We start from the raw sequence: 20,546 nt of genomic DNA, 5'->3' as shown, positions 1-20,546 counted from the left end.
TTAATTCTATGTCATTGTGGGCAATTAGGCAGGTGACCGATATGTTTCTAGCAGATGGTCACTAAGTTGTAACATGCGTGTTTAGGGGATTTTTACTTACTTTGTTTAGTGTTGGGTTATCAGTATTTGTGTATGGCTTGACATGAACCAGACAGTGTTGTTTTAAAGCTTATTATTCGTAACAAAGTGCTGTAGTTCTTGGTGGAAAACCTGACAGTGTCCGTAAAGCAATGCCATTTTTTGTGTAGAGTGAAGTTTGTTCTTTAACCCTTTTGTTACTGTATTTATTGTGAGATGCTCTTTGTTTCTTTCAATTATTTTAAATATATCAAAGAATTTAGTAAAATAACTTAGTTATCATTCAGCTAGTTTTAGGAACATAAATTGCGACTAAGGTTTGGTGGAAGATTTTAATTCAAAACTTATGGTACCAAGACATTTGTACTAAAGAGCCAGAGGCGGTTTCAGCCGGGTTGGTAACGAAAGGGTTAATATTATATTGTTGGATTTATTTAATGGGTGCTACTGAAACCAGGGTGTGATTATGTATTGCTGAAGCCGTTAAGCACTTTTATATCTGGTCTGGTAATGGGAACTTGATAGTGTTATATGTTGTGAAGATTGGAGATATTATGTGGTTGAATGGTGTATAAATTTGATGAGTGGGAAATTCATTTGTCCCCATTGTTGTTAGCTGTTTTATTGAATGATCAGCAAAGAGAACAATTGAATATTTCACTGATGTTTGAAACTTATTTTCAGTCACTCAGGGAAGTACGTCTAAGTCTTGCCTCATGGGCAACAGGTTCTAATCTTTCTTTGCATTCGATCAGTTTGCAGGAAGATGTTCAAAAATCTATTTTAGAGTAACACGAAAAACATGCTACTAATAATGGTAGCATGCCTTTCATTTTTCTAGTCCAATAGACTAAGTCTCCAAGAGTGGAATCAAGTTTACATTTGTGCTTAACCAAAAGATATGATGGTGGTTACTATTGTAGTTGTTACATTTAAAAGAAACATAGTTTACTTTGAACTTTTTTTTCTTTGTTAGTCTATGAAAGTGGGAATGTAGCCAAGTCATTTTAGGTCCTCTTATTTTGAGGGAAGTGGGGTAACTGGTTGATAATAGTTAAGTGCCAAATACAGGTCGTCGTCAACTTACAACCACAGTTGGTTCAGACTGACTATTCATAAGTTGGCCTATAGGCCTACATAGATTTGTTTTATATTTTCACATTCTTAAGGTACATCCTCAGGTAAAAATCACACACAACATTCTGTATTATACTATTATACTGACGTTAGTTAAAAATTTCAGAGTCTCAAGCAGTTGTCTTATAAACAAATACGAAGTTGCCTCGATGTCTCCACAAGAGGACAGTCTTCCAACACAGTGGCTATTAATAACCAAACCTTGGGGAAGCGTTTGTTAGCTGACATCATCCGTAGATGGGTTAATTTCAAAGAAATTGAACCCATTTGATTTCAAATGGTCTATTTATTATTGCTGCCAGGAGCTGGTGCACCAATCCTTGTAAAGTTGATCAGTCGTAAGTTGACGATGACTTGCTAATTGTTGGTGGGGTCAGCTAGTAAAATATGCGAGACCCAAAGCAGCAAGAGGAATATTGTTCTACAAAATAGGGATTTGATATTTCATAAAATAGCTCAGTCGAATATTATTTACCATTTACATAGTGTTGTAATAAAAAAAATCAGTTAATATTATTGTCATTGAAAACGGTATTATTAATATTATTATTATTGTTATTAAGAATTATAATCTCAGAAATTATGTCTAGTTTTGAGGAAGTTATCTTGATGGAATTGCATTTGTTATTGTTTTTGAAATTTCCTTCATATCTCCTTATTAATTTACAGTTTTAATGAGTAAATCTATTTCAAGTGGCAATGTAATCATTTCTAATAAAGCACCAATCATAAAGCTGACTTTTTGCTTACATATATCCTAATGACATGATTATATTTATAAATTGGGACATAAATTGAGCATAATGTTGGAATGTAAACGTAGAAGAAGATCTTTTTCTGTGACTAGGGTTGTATGTTAAATGATAAGCCATTACTTTACCAATATGGAAAACAGACCTTAAATGATGATGATAATGATGATGGTGGTGGTGGTGGTGTGGTGGTGGTGGTGGTGATGATGTTGATAAATGTATATGAATTTGATAGTGTGCACTTAGCAGAAGATGCACAAAAGTAGAATCTCTTGGAGAGTAATTCAGATGCGTTAGCGGTATTCAGGAGTCACCAGTAGAAGCCCCTTGGCTTGGTCGGGCGACAGCTTGCTGGATGTTATCTAGATAGCATAATCAATAATAAGGGTCTTTGTATTGAAAGGAGCTAATACAGAGATAGAACAGTGAAGATGCTCCGATAAAGTTTCACTTTGTGTGTGTGTGTGTGTGTGTGTGTAAGAAACATAATAATGTAACCTGAATGTGGAGAGTCTGTAGATTGTGAAGGAGAAATACATAGAGTATGACCTGTTGGCCATAAATTGCTAATTTGTGGTGGCAAGCAGGCAGGTGGACAGATATTGAACCACTGGGCATTAGAGGTATTAAGTATTGAATACTGGAAATGACTGTTGGTATGGGGGGTGGTGGTGGTGGTGATGGAATGGCTGTGTGTCCCAAGTGGAAGGCGAGGATGGTAGGAGAATTAGTGGGATCATCTCTTAGGGTGATGGATGAAAGAATGATGATGAGGAGTGCTGTATGTTAGACCCATCCAATCCATGTAGTATTGTATCAATGGACATTAATGATGATGAAGAGGGAAGTTGCAATATTTGTTCTGGCTCACTGCACCCTGAGATCAAATCCTTTTAAAGTCAGCTTTGTTTTTCAGGGATTAATAAAGTAACAGTCCAGGACAGTGGGTTTATGGAATTGTTTGTGTCTAGCAGAATGCCTTGTGGTGTTTGTTTGGACTCTTTGTGTTCTTAGGTGGTAAACTTAAAAGCCCACTTGATCCTTGAGAGCCTTTAGCAAGGCGTGGCTGTGTGGTAAGAAGCTTGCTCCCCAACCACATGGTTCCAAGTTCAGTTCCGCTATGTGGCAACATGAGCAGGTGTCTTCTGCTATAGCCTCAGGCCGACCAAAGCCTTCTGAGTGGATTTGGTTGATGGAAACTGAAAGAAGCCCGTCATATATGTGTGTGTGTGTGTACGTGTCTTTGTCCTCCCACCATTGCTTGACAACCAATACTGGTGTGTTTACGTCCCCGTAAAGAGACCGATAGAATAAGTACTAGGCTTACAAAGAATAAGACCTGGGGTCAATTCGTTCGACTAAATGTGGTGCTCCAGCATGGCTACAGTCAAATGACTGAAACAAGTAAAGAGTAAAAAAAAAAAAAAGAGAGAATTAAGACTTAAAAGTTAGAATAACGACCGAAATGTTGATAAGTGGATATAAAATCCTGGAACAATTTGAAAACTGATCCTGCTTGGTATGTAGGAAGTGAATTAGTAAGAATTAGGAACTTAATATGGCCTACTCTGTGGCAGCAGCTGCAGCAATGTTTGTATATAACAATACAGTCGGATCTGTGATAGGTTAGTAGTATTAGTCATTAACTTTAAATATAATAAATACAGAGGAATAATTAGAAGCAATTATGAAGTCCTTGAACTCATTAATGTGTTTGATGGGTTCTGTTTTTGAGGTGATTTAATTAGTAATGGGAGTGCTGTAATGAAGTGATGTGATGCCATAAAGTACCAAAACATTGCATTGAACATGGGGGTGTGCAGAGATAAGAGTCAAATGAGGTGAGCATGCTTCAGCGGATGTGTAGTGTTGACTCAGGGAGCAAAAGCGAGCTGAAGTCATGCCCCCCAGGATTGTAGACTTCAAAAAATAATGAAAACAGAGTTGTGTATCAATACTTGAGGCAGTTGAAGTGAACTTTAATATCTGAACAACATGGAGTGGGTCACATGTGTCATCTACATGGTACATGTTTTATGTCAATACACACTGGGTTCGTTTGGGATTTTGTTTACTGGTTTGATAAAATCTGTTTACTTTGTAATTGTGTTGCTAACAGATAAGTCCAGCTGTTGGTGTTTGAGTTATCTTCTCTTTGTTTACACAGAAGACCTAAGGTGGTAGTTAACACAAGAAGCCTCTTAACATGGCTAAGTTTAGCGAGATCTTGTTGTGTCTAGGGAGAGTCATTATGTTTATATTATTCACACATGCACTGGTTCAATTCCGCTCCTTTATTATTAGGGAATCAGTTAAATATCTGACTAACTAATCGATTGAATACTTCACATTGGTAGTAGAACACACGGTTGAGTACGATACATGACAAGAAGTATTCTTTTCTTGTACAGTTATTGTAGTGGGATTTGGATTTGAAGGGGAATTTTAGGAAGCAACCACAGCCTCTGGCTATGCAGAATAGTTACAAGATTTAGATATTTGGGTTCTTTAAACAGTTTTGCTAAAAACGAAACAAGATCCTCCTCTGTTCTTATCAGTACTTTCTAGCATACTCAGGTATCGGTAGCCTAGCACATGCAGATATTGCTATAGGTACCAGTCTCAAAGTTATAACATAAGCTTAATAAAATTTACCTTCATGATGAAAATATGAGAACTGCCATGATTTTTCAGGAATCCCAACAAAAAGACCTTCAGATACTAGTATCAATAACTTTTTTGTTATCAATTTCTCCATCAAAATTTATTGGAATCTGGAATTGTTTAACTGGAAGTGTTCAAGACTTTTTTTTTTGTACTAAATGTCAACATTTCAAAGAAAAAATTGGTACATATTACTTGTAGTAATCTAAGGATACCATTAAGAAGGTATCTAGAAAAACTTCATCAAACGCGGGTGTATATAATACCATTTGTGAAATCTGAACCAGTGACTGTAAACTCACTTCTACTTGTCCAAGAGAGGAGGTAAATGATTTTACAGAGGCAATTATTGATGTTATTATGGAGGTAAACCAAATCTTAAGAGATAGTGAAGGTAAAAATCATGCAGTGTTATAAGTGTGTGTACACTTAGCATTTTGCCACAAACTGACATAAAAAAAGGCTATTAATTCTGTGTGCTCAGAATGTTAAACCATTTTATCAAAGACTGTTTATAACTGAAGATATTATGATGAATCGCTCTGGCAAATGTCTACTCTGGTAAGAGAGAGAGGGGGGGTTGTTATGGCAGTATTAGACTCTGCCTGTTCATGTACAGTTGCTGGCAAACTCTGATTAGCAGTTTTTCTTCAGAAACTGGTCAAGATTGATAGGGAATGTCTGTAGTTTCAGTTTTGGTAATGAAATAGTAATAAAGTGGTCAAGATAGCCGTCAGAATTTATATCAAAGCAGCCTCTGTTCTTAAGCCATGAATCAAGTGAAAAACTAATGGAATGGTGCTAGACTTTAAAATGATCATGGCTGTGAGGTAAATCTGCAAAACGGAAAATTATGTCTTCTGCTACTTTCCCTTCCTTCCAACTGACATTGCAATATTCCATTGTCTTCAATGTGGGCACACTGACACACAATGCTCCAGAGCTAAGAAGGGGGGAAAAGGTCGAGAGAAAAAAAAATTCCACTGCCAAATTGATGATGCTTCAAAGTAGATTCTGGTTGCTTTTCTTTGAAAGAGTGGAACACCAATTTCTAAATGGTGAATTCCTTGAACTCATTGAAAACATCTGTGACTCTTGTCAGATTTATTACTAATTCAAAAGGCCTCCACAGGACCCAGTGGTTGGGGTTGATTCTTAGTAATAAGGTTGATGTCAAAGTTTGTCTTGATTTGAAAAAGCGTAATACTCCTATTAAAGCCACAAAATATTGGAAGATTATCTCAAACAAACAATATGAAAAGGTTCATGATGAATATAGTTTTGATACGGGCATCATATTTTGGGACTCATGGTTGCCTTAAGTGACACTGAGAATAATTTTAATAATAATTAGTCTAGACAGATGAAGGATAGACCGAGTATTGGAAACCCATATTACTACTACAGAAAGCCTATTTAGCTAGTAATAGCTCTGTGGAATGTCACAACTTGATAGCATCAGAAGCAATATAGAAATCATGAGAAGTTGGAGATGGCGCTGACAGTCTATTAGGGTGAAAAATGTATTCCAGAATCACATATTCATTATACCTTGCGTGAAGGGACATGCATTTCATTCCGTCGTGATTGATCATATACCTGCTCTGGAGTAAGTGACAAGGTTGGAATAAATTTTAACATTCTCTGCACAACATGAAAGAGTTTGAAAAAAGCTGAGGTAGGAGGGCATGAAAGTTTTGTTTCTAGCGACAGATAAATTATATAAAAATAAAACTTCAAATAATGGTAGAGTCCTAGTAGAGAAGGTCAGTTGATATCAATTTGGTATGGGGACACTTTCTGCAAGGTGCACAAGGACAAAATGAGTCAAATAAGGAAGTTGTGATTAGAGAACCTGGAACCTGTGTGGAAGGTTGATATTGTGTATTGAAATTTATCTAATGAGAAAAGTGAAGTCCTGGATCAAGAAGAAAGAGAGGATGAAATATATAATAAGGCAGAAGTTAGTGACGCTGTTGCTTGTTCAAAAGACGGGGTTGAAAACTCAGATGAGTATAAAATGAATATGTAGAAGAGGAGAGTGACCACACTGACCACAAATCAAAAGGAAAAGTATGGTCATCTTCCTCCTCCTCATCATTTAATGTCTGTTCTCCATGCTGGCAAGGGTTGGACAGTTTGATAGGAGCTAAAAAGCAGCCTGGGCATTGTTTTGTCTGTTTTGGCATAGTTTCTCCATCTGGATGCCCTTCTTAATACCAACCACTTTACAGAGTGTACTGGGTGCTTTCAATGTGGCACCAGTCGTTAGGTTAATATGCTGGAAGAAAAGAATGAAGTTCAGTCTATGCTAAGTGAAACCATGTTGACCATTGGGGAGTCATAACTTAGGAAACTGTGGACTTAAATACACAGGAACATAGTTTTTATTCATTGGTAATTAAGAGAAAGGAAAAGAATTGATTTTTAAGTATAAATGCAAAATAAGAAGAACTGTATTTTAAATGAAGCTGTGGCTGACACTTGTTAGGAAACTTGCTTCAACAATATATAGCATCATCATTATCATCATAAATTTAATGTCTGTCTTCGATGCTGGCACAAGTGAAAATGATAAAAATAAAGGGTGGGTGATACAGAGGTGATGAAGGGCAGCAGAATAATGATAATAATATAACTGTAGATAGGATAAGGATGAGAGATAGGTATGGCAAGTGGGGGTGGGTTAGTAAAGGTTGTAAGAACGAGGGGCATGTAGTAATAGGAGTGGATATGGGTGAATATTGTGAAGGTGGAGGTGGAGGTGATCAATAGTAGAAATGAGATGTCGTTGGTCAGAGTGGGAGGGAAGGTGGTAAGAGGGAAAGGGTGATCAGTGGCAAATATGACTGAAAGTAGATGTTAAAAGGAAGTGGTTCTGGGAAGAGATAACTAGTGGTATAAAAAAACGGGGGTGAACTATGTAGTTCAGCTTCTGTTGAATTACACCAGCAGAATAATGCAGTAGGTGGAGGAATGAGAAGGTGAGAAAGGTTTGACAGTTGGATGTGGGGCCCAGTTGTGTGTAATGCAAAATGCTTTTAGAAGCTCAGTTTTGGTGTGATGAACAGGTCTTGTCAGCTGGTCTATGAGGCTCAACATCCTCAGATTGGCCTTTACTTCTTCCTCCCACATCTTCCTGGTTCTCTCCCTCTTTCACAGGTTCCATCCACATCAGTGATTTGTACTTCTTATTAGATTACGCATCACTTGTCCATCCCCATCCTGTCTTCTCTCTTCAGCATCTCATTCCTCTGCTCCACCATAAATGCAATATCAGTGTATATGAACGACTGAGTACAAATGTGTTGAGGTATATTGGTTATTTAGAACGTATAAACTGTAACTTAAGAACCAAATCCTAAATTTCCTGGAAGCTGTAACGAAGAATGTGAAGATGGATGATTTTTGCATTTTGATATTTTTGCAATTGGCTGTTTTCCTATCCATTATTATGGTTTGTCCCCCGCCCCCCCGTTTCTACTGAGTCAGTTATCATCTGTCAAATCATTGGTATGGAACTTTTGCAAAGTGTTTGAATCCATACCATTTTATATCTGATCTTGTTTTGTCCTATCTCTTGTGTCTATTTTCATTCTTATCAAAATCTACAGGTAACATTCACCTGCCACCTCGCTCTTCTATTTTGTTTCTCTGTTGAAAATTTCTTTTTCTCAGTCACTGCTGTCATCTTTAGAACTGCATTACTTTGTGATTCAATTCCTTCATTTTTAAAACTAAACCTGATTCTTTTGTCATTGTTATTTTTTTATTTTTCTCATCATTCACCTGACTTTGCTAATTATCAGTGGTTGTTGTTGTTGTTGTTGTTGTTTAGTCTCAAGCCAGTCACGATTCTGCAGATTTATGATCAGTGGCATTTCAGCCCTCACCATCCATCACCTTTTTTTTTTCAGGCATAGTGTATCTAGGATTATATTATTCAATATGTCTCTGTTTTTAAGACATATTTAGCCCCAGGTAAGTCCTGATTGAGCAGACCTATGATCAAAGGCATGCCAGCCCAACATCCTGTCTGGTTTTTTTTCAGGTTTTGTGTATCCTGGACTACATTATCCAATATGTCCTTCAACTGTAGGGTCTGATTTGAAGGATATTTGGCTGCTGTTTATAGCAGATCAAACAAGCGTATTGAGTAGGTAGTCTCCCGATCAGTCAGAGTTTATTGTGACACTGGTTATATTTCATATATATATGTGTGTGTATGTATGTATTTCAGGTTATGATAATACCATCTGTGAAGCAGACACTGATATTGGAATATTTCAGCAATGTGATGATATTCTTGTGTAGTTGCTACATTCGAAAATGTGTTTATATGAAGCTAGAACACTCTGCAAAATTCCCCCTAGTTTCTTTTCATGTTACAGCATGGTAGACACAGAGCAAGCCTACTCTGAAGCTGAATGGTCCCTAAATTTGATGATGCAGTACATGTGTTTGTGAAATGTTCCTGGCTACAAAAGTCAGGCACTTCTGATGAGACACATTGCTAAGAAATTGATTTTATGCTTAAAGTTAAGTTTTGAAGGAACTCTGCTAAGTTCACTATCTCAGTGCTATGGTGAAGCAAATGTAGATATTTTAGACTAGAAGTCAAATGAAATTAGGAGTATTGAACTGGCACAGTGGATCTTGGATGCTATTGATTTTAAATTGAACATGTTTAAATCTAGTGAAGAGATTTACAAGTAATAAATGATACACAGGCATAGAAAGATCAAACTCCTAGCCAATATGAATGTATATTTGTGTTATCTAGTCAGGAAAGCCTGTTGGTTTGGTCAGAGAAGATACTTTTAGAAACTTGGAAGGTAGTGCGTTGGTAGAATTCTTAAAGCATCAGGCACAACACCTTGTTGTGGCTCTTTAGTTTCAGAGTTCAAATCCTACCTAGGTCAGATTTGCCCTTCTTCTTCCAGGGTCGATAGAAAGTACCAGTCAAGTACTCTGGTTGGTGTCATTGACTATTATATCAATCCTTCCATATAGATTACTTGACACTTCTTTACTCAATTCTCATCCTCCATATGATCCACATATCCATACCAGTGCAGTCTCATCTGTTCTTACTACAACAAATCCCTCTTAAAACCTAGTTTCTCTCTTCTCTCAGTTCCTTCATCTTCCATCATACACTTACACTGCCATTATACATTTAATGTGATGCTGTTACTGTTCATTACTCCAAAGTCCTTGCTCTCTCTTAAATTACTTACGATTCCACTACACCTGTCACATTCACAGTTTATATTGTGTACACCAGATAGTATTCTTACCTATTTCTTTTACCTGTATTCAACTTGGCTGCTTCCCACACAGCTCTTGTATCCTCTCTTCTTTCTTACTAAAACTTTTATTTTTTTTCCTAGGCTTAATTTCTGACCTTTTGCTTCTACATTTTGGAATTTCTTCTGTAAATTTTTGACAAATTCACCTACAAGAACTAGTTATCAGCATACTGAAGATCCCACAGGCACCTGATCTTAAACTATTCTGTTATGGCTTGAAGTACTGTAATAAACAGGAGTTGAGAAATGAGTCTCTTGATGGAAACCTACCTGCATGTTGAATTCCTTGCTAACTTCCACTGTGCTCACAGCATCTCTTACATGACTTGCAAAGAGCTCTCACAACTTATTTGTCTTTGCTAAATGACCTTGCCAGATATACTTTCAGTATCTCAATGGTTATCTCTGATGTTTCAACTGCTTTTACTGCCCTCACTTTTTTACCTGTTGACTTCATCAGATGATCCTTATTTAGGATCCATCTGCTGCAGTTTCTGTCTCTGATCCTTTTGTCACAGGACATTGACAAATCTTTTTCGGCTTCTCTACTTGTTACCTGATAATGTTCCTTGCTCCAATCTTTCTTCCAGTTTTCCTGGCCTGTCTCTCAACATTTATAGCTCTATCAACTGTACCAAGCCACCCCTATGCTACCTTTTATCTGGCTGGAATCTTTCTCCATCCACTGATGTGGTTCGTAATCTGTTGCTTCATACTAACTCCCAGTTGTCTTTATCTCTTCTACCTTCTTTTGATGTGGCTCGTGTAGCACTTCTTTGAACCAACCTCTATCAAGACATCTTTTCACTTATGTACCTTACTTCTCTGGATTGATTTGTATCTCTGAGTCTCTCTGACTCTTTACTTTGGTGTCACTAATCACTGTAATCTATGTTGGTTGGTTCTTTCTTCACCAGTGAGAGAGACTTAGCAGGTCACAGCCAACTGTCAGTTTATCCTGTTTCCTGGTATATATATATAAAGTCTATTTGGTTTACATGTTTACTTGATTTGTTAATGGTCAGTTGGCTGGCTGGCTGGCTTCTTGAAGTTAGTGTTGCAAATGTTTAGCCCATTTCTGTAACAGAACCCCCAAGACCTTAGATTCCTCTTTATTCCTTGTACCATTAAAGTAGCCATTAAAACCACGGGCCATGATAATGGTGTCACTCTCGTTTGTTATTACGGTCTTCTGCAAAGCATTTTCATAGAAACAATCCTTTTGCTGAAGTGTCCGTCTTGATACTGATGTTTATGAAGCGGTCACTGTCATATACCCTGGCCCCTTGACTTATTTATCTAGCTATTTCTCTGCCAATAACATGCCTACCTACTCACCCCAGCACCTATGCTCTCTGTTCATGGGGTACCTGGCTGGAGACCCCCACCCCCCTCTCCTGTACAGCACACATCTAAAGTTTTAACATTTTTACAATCTCTCCAGACCTACCTTACATCATGTTAACCTTGATGATGATGATGATGATGGTGGTAGTCTTGAAGATTTATGTACCTGACATAAACAAAACATACAGTCTCTTCTATAATGAATAACACTATCAATTTATTCCATTTTCCTTAACCCATTGTTATTACTTTTTTTACTGAGTTGTATCTACAATTTAATGAAACTAACTTAATCCGCATTTACATCGTACCAGTACTTATGCTGTGTAATATTGAATATGTTGGCGTTTAGAATAGTAATTATTATATTTGAATTTATAATTGAATCTAAGACTGATAAATATTTCTATAATAGCATGTCCTTGATTATCTTTGCTCGTTATCATTTTTAATTGAAGAGAATTAAGCATTTTACACAGAATTCAGTTTTGGTATCCATTACCCTTTAAATTTATTTAGAATTTAGCAGCTTTTGTTATAGGGAAATTCAATATTAACTTTTTATTTTGTAACTGAGCACATCACGTTTTTATAGCAATAATAATAATAATAATAATAATAATAACAATAATGCATGATGAGTATGGAGGATAAAACCGAGAGGAAACTAAAATTTTACAATATCATTTCTAAATCACTGTTCAGTTGTTAATACAGTCAACCAAATGTTTGATGAGTTTAGTTTCAGTTGTATTGCTTGTGATCTAAAACTGCTCAACACACAAACAAAACTATTTCAACTGAGTTTTTGTAATTTTTGATTTTAAAAAAAATTTGGATGGTGAAAGTTGCCTGGAAATTGTTAAATTTACTGTGTTTAGAGATGAAAATTGAAGCTAAATCAACCTTATTTTGTTGAATATTTTCAGTGGACCAAAGATTGCCCGGAAGGCAATGCGGATAACAAATCACTGAAAAACATCATGAAAAAACTCGGTAAACTAAATTGCCCTCAATGTGGCAAAGAAGTACGGAATTTCCAATACTACCAATTCCATATTGAGTGGTGTGGCCGAGAGGTAGGTTTTCCGATTTGCTGTTGTTTCCTTAATGTTGATAGGATTCCTCAACAGGTATTTTCTTCTCATTGGTTCTCCTGATGGAGAACCTTCTGCTGTATATGGGGATCTTGTTCTAGAATTACACAATGCATATTTCACTGATGTTGACTGACTATGTCTCTGTATAATATCATTACTTCTAAAAGCAAATGAATCTTGATGAAAAGATTTTAAATACAAATTTGACCGTGACTCGAAGGCCTAGAAGCCTTTCAGATGAGATTATTTGCATTGAAGCCATTGAAGTGAAAACAGACTCTATTCGTCTAAAATGTTAATTTTAGATAATTTGCTATTTATATTCAGTAAACGGTGTTAGATTCACAGTAGGGGTTACAGCGTTAAAAACAATTTATATATATTGTAAACAAACTTATAAGCACTGCATGTGTTGGAAATCTAAGAGTTTGCGAATGCAGGAAGGCTATAAGGACAGCTTAGAGAATGGGGTAAATACCCTTCAGAAGACAGAAAAAGTGGCCTAGACAGAATTTGTCGTCAGGGATCTCTTAGTGTAATGATTTAGAGCACTCAGCTGGAATTTGAGAGGTGCAGGGTTTGATGTCCTGTGGAGGCTTGCTGACCACTTTTTCTGTCTTCTAAAAGGTATTTACTCAAATCCCTAAGCTGTCCTCACAGCCTTCCTGTGTTTGTGAACTCCTTTATTACCTCTGCCTTAGTGAAGGTGGGGGTATTGTTTTCAGTCATGTTTGTTTGTCCATGGACAAGATATCTCAAGAACCGCTGGATAGATTTGGATGAAACTTTCATGGATGTTTGGCCTCATGACTGGCATGATCTAATTAGATTTTGGGATCAATTCGGTTACTGGACAAGGATTCTGAGTTATTTCTTATATTTACTTTACATGAAGTATTACGATCTTATGTTCACTTTCAAGTCTTTCTCTGATTATCTCCCTCGAAAGCATGTCCATGGTTTCCACATAAGTTATGGCAGCATTGCTGTTTCCAAAGTTTTATTTTAGTTTCTCTATTATTAATTTCACTCACGTAGAAACTGATGGATAAAGAAATCAAACTACATAAACAAATGGCAGCAAAACCGTTCAGAAATTAAATAACACTAACATGTTCAGTAACAATAATAGATTTAATTTACCCTCAACAATTTTTAGTTTTGCCAATTTTAAATATATCGCTCCTGTTTAAAACTGCTTACCCACGTGACAATTGCATTTCTAGCTCTGCCTTGAAGGAAGCTTTACTTCTTGGACTCAGGTGTACGCAACAATGTTGTTAAACCTCTGCTAACAGCACTGTATGCAGGTCCTTTCCGTTTTCTTTCATGCACGGATAAATTTTTCACTATAGACCTTAATAGTAGTAAAGACTCTCTATTAGTGGATAGACTAAAAAAAGCCTTCGTAGAGAAAACTATCCCTGTTCCCACTGCAGACGACACACGCGCACAGCATTACAAACACAGGCCGCACACCCACCTTCACATTCCATGACTACCACCATTGGGATCGATCAGGTACCGGACAAGGATTCTAAATTATTTTTCTGTTTTTTTCTTACTTAATTTTTGAGAATGGTCGAGTTCATTTTTAGTATTTTCATTTGTGAGAGCAGTCGAGTTTATTCTCATTTTAAAAATCATCTCCAGCTAATCATTGAAAGGTCGTTGGTGTTTCCTTGACAGAAGGTTTCCGCTCTCCGAGTGCTCTGGTTTTCTTTGTGTGTGTGTGCTTTTTATTATGTTAAGTAATTAACTTTTTATTCTTTAAATGCCATTGTGTAGTGTTCATGCATGGAGGCTAAGAAAGTGTGTTTCTTTTATATATGTTGTGGTTTTCTTCTTGTCCTCATTGGAGGTGATGTAGGTTGTTTGTGGATGGTTAAGGAATTATGGGTGATGTCATCTACAAAGGAACATATGTTGTTAGAAGTGACATCTAGAAGACTTACAATGTTGAGAAGGTAAACTGTGAGTCTTTTGGATGTTGTCACCAATCTGTGGTGTTGGTGCAGACTGGCAGAAAACTTGCAATCCAACAAATGAAAGAGAAATGTAAATGGATAGGCAACTTATCTATATTACAAGTTCAGCATCAAGATTGATTTTCTTTTGTCTGCAATGTTCAAAAGGAAATGTCATGATCAACGTTGACAAGGCCATTTACTGATTGAAGATTACACCAAGCTTGGCTTTGTACTGCAAACTTATCTTAAAGAAAGGCTTTGAATGATGGGCTTGTTGACAAAGGACCAGATAGCTCTGTTTTAATTTGAGAGGCTAGAGAGCTTGCAGGCTGTCATACATGAAGCTACTCTTTGCTGGTAGTTGTTGGTAGTGATGTTTGTTTACATGAAGTAGACAAATTTAGGATTAACTTGGTCACCAGCATAGCTGTGTCAGCAGGGTAATCGATTACATATTTATTGCCAGCAGTTGTCTGCATAGGACAGATACATTCCTGACCAGAGCTCTGGCTTAAAAGTACCAACTGGTTCATAAGAAAGGCTATTGTGTAGTAAGGAGATGTGAGATGTGTTATCTTAAGTAGACAGTTTTCAGAAGGTCTGGTGAGTTTGCTGTGTTTCAGACAACAGGTATAGACAGGTCAGAATGACAAGTAATTCAACTTTTACGCCCAGGGTTGTATACATTCTAGTAATTAATGGTGATGGCTCCAGAGACAGATTGAAGTAGATGTGCCCACGATATGAGACTGGAGAAATCTGAGGGGTAATGAAAGCATTGAATGAACTTAAAAGAAGGGAGGAGATGCTTTGATCCAGAATAACTGGAAGTTGTTACTGGAATCCAAATGAGAAGGGTAAGCAGTGGATAGAGAAGTTTCTATATTCCTGCAGATATCACCTTTCTGAGCAAATAAATATATTGGAATGCAGACGGTGTCTTAGACAGCAGAGATGGGTTAGAGAATAGAGGATGAGATATTAGTCTCAAACAGGAATAAATTGTGTGGATGGGGACAATATTGAACTGAAGTCTGCATCACCTTATTTGAATATCTTTTTTCAAGTCATGAATTTAAAATGTAAATATTGTTTGCTGTTAAGCTTTTGTGTGTTTATATCATCTTGAATTGAATATAAAGAAATATGTAACTTCATGTCTCCTTTTGATCTCTATATTTTTGTTATAGGATGAAGTAGTTGTCTGTCCTATTTGTAATAAAAAACAACGTCTTATGTATATGGCCAGTCACACGAACTTGCACAAGCGCAAGGAACGGATTGAAATGGAGAGACAAAAACAGGTGCAGAGTGATGCCAGTGCTCCAAAATCACAGCGAAAGAGAAAAGCAGCACAGAAGTGAGTTTGTTTTTCTTTCTATCTATCCGTCCGTCCATCTGTCCATCCTGCTTTAACTGGTTTAATTTTAACCTTGTCTGCAATATCATCATCATTATCTTTGTCTATGCATGGTTAGACAGTTCTTTCTCACCACATCTTCCTTACTACTAATTAGGTCACCTACATAATGGCTTCAAATTTTGGCACAAGGCCAGTAATTCTACTGGTAGGGGTTTAGTTGATTTCATCGACTCCAGTACTTGACTGATACTTTATCTTATTGACGTTTGGAAGGATAAAAAGGTAAAGTTGACTTTGGCGGGATTTGAACTCTGAACACAAGGAGCCGGAATTAGTGCTGCTAAGCATTTTTGTCTGGCATGCTAATGATTCTGCCAGCTCAGAGCTTTAAGGTCACCCACGTAATAGAAACTGTCAGCTAATCTTGCAAACCTTCTGAATATTTCAAAGAATTTATTTCATGGCTGCTGCTGTTGCAGCTAGTTATGGCAGTGCCAAAGTCCTCCTTCTCTGACGACCAACCTGTGATCCCACTACACCTCTTATGCACCCATAGCTTACACTGGATATGAAATTCTTACCTCAGAATGGTCACTTCCCAAGACAGTTGTAGAATCATGTCTTCTTGCTACCTAAATCATTGCTATTTTTAAGGTATCAAAATGGTAAGCACACTGGGCAAAATGCTTAGCGGTATTTCATTCGTCCTTACATTCTGAGTTCAAATTCTGCCATGGCCAACTTTGATAACTTAAATACTAGTGAAACACTGGGGTCGATGTAATCGATTGTTCTACAAAATTTTAGGACTTGTGCCTTTAGTAGAAAGGATTATTATTATTTTTTCAAGATCGGTTGGATGTGTAATGTCAGTGTGCACACATGACAGAGTGTAAACGCCCTGAGAGAAAAATGTTGGACATAAGAAGCATTGGATGTGGCATGCAAGAGAGACGTTTGTGTTGGTATGCCATGTACTACAGATGGATGAGGAGAGCTGTGTGAAGAAGTGCCACTCCCAAACAGTGGAAGGAATCCAGGGTAGAGAGAGACCCAGGAAGACATGGGATGAGGTGGTCAAGCATGTCCTTCAAACAAATAAAGTGAGATCACAGCTGTAACTTACACCAGTGTTGCATAACCAGCCAACTCAAAAAGTACCCTTGGATCGTAGGGTAACATGCTGTGCTTGAGGAGACTGATTGAGTCAAGTACATCAGCATCAGCAATATCAAAATCAAATCAATTGGAAATTGTAGTTGTGAGCCCCATGCCGGTGGCACGTAAAAAGCAACATCCAAACATGGTCGATGCCAGCTCCCTCGCCCCGACTGGCTTCTGTGCCAGTGGCATGTAAAAAGCACCATCTGAACATGGCTGATGCCAGTACCACCATTACTGGCTCCCGTGCTGGTGGCACATAAAAAGCACCATCCGATTGTGGTCAATATCAGCACCCCCTGGCCCTGTGCTGGTGACACGTAAAAAGCACCCACTACACTCTCAGCGTTAGGAAGGGCATCCAGCTGTAGAAGCATTGCCAGATCAGACTGGAGTCTGGTGCAGCTTCCTGACTTTCCAGACTCCAGTTGAACCGTCCAACCCATGCCAGCATGGAAAACGGACACTAAATGATGAAGATGATGATGATTTTATAGCTAGGTCTCACTTTGAAGTGTCTCGATTCTAAGCTTTACTTCCCTAACCTTAGAAATTCAGCTCTGAGAACAAGGTCATCAATATACGGCTAGTCCCATGGACAGCTGGTCTTAAACACTTCTCTAACGGCTACCTCCCCAACATTTTTATACCATTTCGTCTTTCACTCATTTTGGATTAGAATTTAGCCAGAATGAGAGTCAATGTATTCCTTACCAACTTGCTTCCATTTCTGACCCCCCCCCCGACTCTATAGCCCTGCTTGCAGATGTTCAAAAAGAATATTGACTATTGATCTCACATGTCTTGACATTGATTTAAGTCATCATCTCTTGGGGTGGAGGTGGGATGTTGATAAAATGATTCACTGTTTAACACTGGATTCATCATCATCATCATCATTATTATTCTTGAATCACAGCAAGTTTAACGGCATTTATTGAGTATTTTCTATGATCATGTTTATTTATATTTTGGCTCCAAAAATTGGCTTCTGCTGAATAATTTTTCAGCCTCGCCTGGCCCCCGTGCCGGTGGCACGTAAAAAGCACCATCCGTCCGTGACCGTTTGCCAGCTCCGTCTGGCACCTGTGCGGGTGGCACGTAAAAAGCAACATCCAAACATGGTCGATGCCAGCTCCCTCGCCCCGACTGGCTTCTGTGCCAGTGGCATGTAAAAAGCACCATCTGAACATGGCTGATGCCAGTACCACCATTACTGGCTCCCGTGCTGGTGGCACATAAAAAGCACCATCCGATTGTGGTCAATATCAGCACCCCCTGGCCCTGTGCTGGTGACACGTAAAAAGCACCCACTACACTCTCAGCGTTAGGAAGGGCATCCAGCTGTAGAAGCATTGCCAGATCAGACTGGAGTCTGGTGCAGCTTCCTGACTTTCCAGACTCCAGTTGAACCGTCCAACCCATGCCAGCATGGAAAACGGACACTAAATGATGAAGATGATGATGATTTTATAGCTAGGTCTCACTTTGAAGTGTCTCGATTCTAAGCTTTACTTCCCTAACCTTAGAAATTCAGCTCTGAGAACAAGGTCATCAATATACGGCTAGTCCCATGGACAGCTGGTCTTAAACACTTCTCTAACGGCTACCTCCCCAACATTTTTATACCATTTCGTCTTTCACTCATTTTGGATTAGAATTTAGCCAGAATGAGAGTCAATGTATTCCTTACCAACTTGCTTCCATTTCTGACCCCCCCCCCCGACTCTATAGCCCTGCTTGCAGATGTTCAAAAAGAATATTGACTATTGATCTCACATGTCTTGACATTGATTTAAGTCATCATCTCTTGGGGTGGAGGTGGGATGTTGATAAAATGATTCACTGTTTAACACTGGATTCATCATCATCATCATTATTCTTGAATCACAGCAAGTTTAACGGCATTTATTGAGTATTTTCTATGATCATGTTTATTTATATTTTGGCTCCAAAAATTGGCTTCTGCTGAATAATTTTTCAGCCTCGCCTGGCCCCCGTGCCGGTGGCACGTAAAAAGCACCATCCGTCCGTGACCGTTTGCCAGCTCCGTCTGGCACCTGTGCGGGTGGCACGTAAAAAGCACCCACTACACTCACGGAGTGGTTGGCATTAGGAAGGGCATCCAGCCGTAGAAACACTGCCAGATCAGACTGGGCCTGATGCAGCCTCTGGCTTCACAGACCCCAGTTGAATTGTCCAACCCATGCTAGCATGGAAAGCGGACGCTAAACGATGATGATGGTGGGCATCTTTGGTTAGTAATTGTAGTATTTGTATATTTTGCATGTGTTGAAATCTTTGAGAGTATCATCAAGCTGGTAACTGATGTACTTGTATATTCCAAACATATTTAAGTCTTTGGGGTTTTCAGAAAGCTAAGAATGTTTCATGCAAAGACTATTTACTTTACACATTTTTTTGTTTTCTATTTTAATCTGTAGGCAGCAGGAAATTTTTAAAATCAATTTTTTACTGATTTTTGTTTTTTTCTTTCTCTGATATAGATGGGATTGTGACTTAGTTATTTTCTGCCATTTGTTTACTTTATTAAAACTTAACTTTAATCATTTTCCTTTTTTTCTCTGTTTATCCAGAGCAATTGGTTCCCTGCATGTTATGAGTCAAGAGTTATTTAGCACCGATGAAATGGGAGACAGTCGTCCGTTGAAACGAAGTAGACATTTTAACCTTCCAGATGATCATGATGCTTCTCTGCTCTGTGATGATAACTTTGGTATGGATGATTTTGATGATAGACGTCGTTGTAAGTTCAGTGACTAAAATTTAAACCGTATCGAAAATAAGGACAATAGATTAAAGCCAATACTGTCTTCTTAACTGCTGTCCAAATTTAATTTGTTAGCACTCATTGAACTGAAGAAGTTTTAGCAGTAAACTCATCTGGTCGACCGTAACGGAAAAGAAATAAGGTCATTACTAAAAGCATTTCAGTTGTTATTTGATGTAACTTTTCTATTATTAAAGATGTTTGTCTTGTGTCATTTGTAGCCACTACGACTAGTTCTAGCCACGGGGGCTCAACACGTGGTGGCGGAGGTTCTTCGATGTGGCCCAGTAAAGATGAAGATCTCTTTGAAGAATGCTTGCAGTACCATACCAAACTTGAGGTTCTTCTTCCAGCATTTGATGAATTCTTACCAACAAGGGACATGTTTTATCATCTTCAATCTCAGTAAGTCTTCCCATTTATTTATTTACTTATAACTGTAGAGAATTGTTTGTTCAGGATTTATTAAATTTGTTCTTTTACTCCCAATTTTCTAAACCAAAAAAATGTTTCATTATCATTCTTTCAAATGTTAAGATAGATTAACCCTTTAGTGTTTAAACCGGCTTTGTCTGGCCCAAATATTCTACACATTTTATGCTCAAACTGGCCAGATCCAGCATCTCACACCTACCCTGCAATGTCATTCTAAAAATATACAATTACATGTTTGAAATCTTAAAGCTACAAAATAATATCAAATAAATGTTTTTAAATGTGAATAAATAAGGGTTACTTTTGACAAATTAATCTGAACGCTAAAGCGTTGAAGAAACAGCATGAGAGCTGATTAATTAATTGCAAAAACATTTACATATTTAATCAAATACAAACAACATAACCGTTTAGCAAGTGATGATTTAGTTGATAG

The 20,546-nt window shown here is 37.8% G+C and overlaps 1 protein-coding gene across 1 annotated transcript in view; it reads left to right on the top strand.

Moving 5' to 3' along the window:
* The window catches only part of LOC115223707, a 46,562-nt gene that overhangs the window by 7,159 nt on the left and 18,857 nt on the right, over window positions 1-20,546 (top strand). The window contains exons 5-8 of the mRNA XM_029794383.2: window positions 12,220-12,369; window positions 15,551-15,720; window positions 19,482-19,651; window positions 19,897-20,080. Of these exons, the coding sequence (XP_029650243.1) occupies window positions 12,220-12,369; window positions 15,551-15,720; window positions 19,482-19,651; window positions 19,897-20,080 (674 nt within the window). The remainder of the gene's footprint in view (window positions 1-12,219; window positions 12,370-15,550; window positions 15,721-19,481; window positions 19,652-19,896; window positions 20,081-20,546) is intronic.

The sequence above is a fragment of the Octopus sinensis genome, linkage group LG23 (assembly GCF_006345805.1).
Source record: "Octopus sinensis linkage group LG23, ASM634580v1, whole genome shotgun sequence".
Lineage (NCBI taxonomy): Eukaryota > Metazoa > Mollusca > Cephalopoda > Octopoda > Octopodidae > Octopus > Octopus sinensis.
This window is presented reverse-complemented; position numbering and strand designations above follow the sequence as displayed.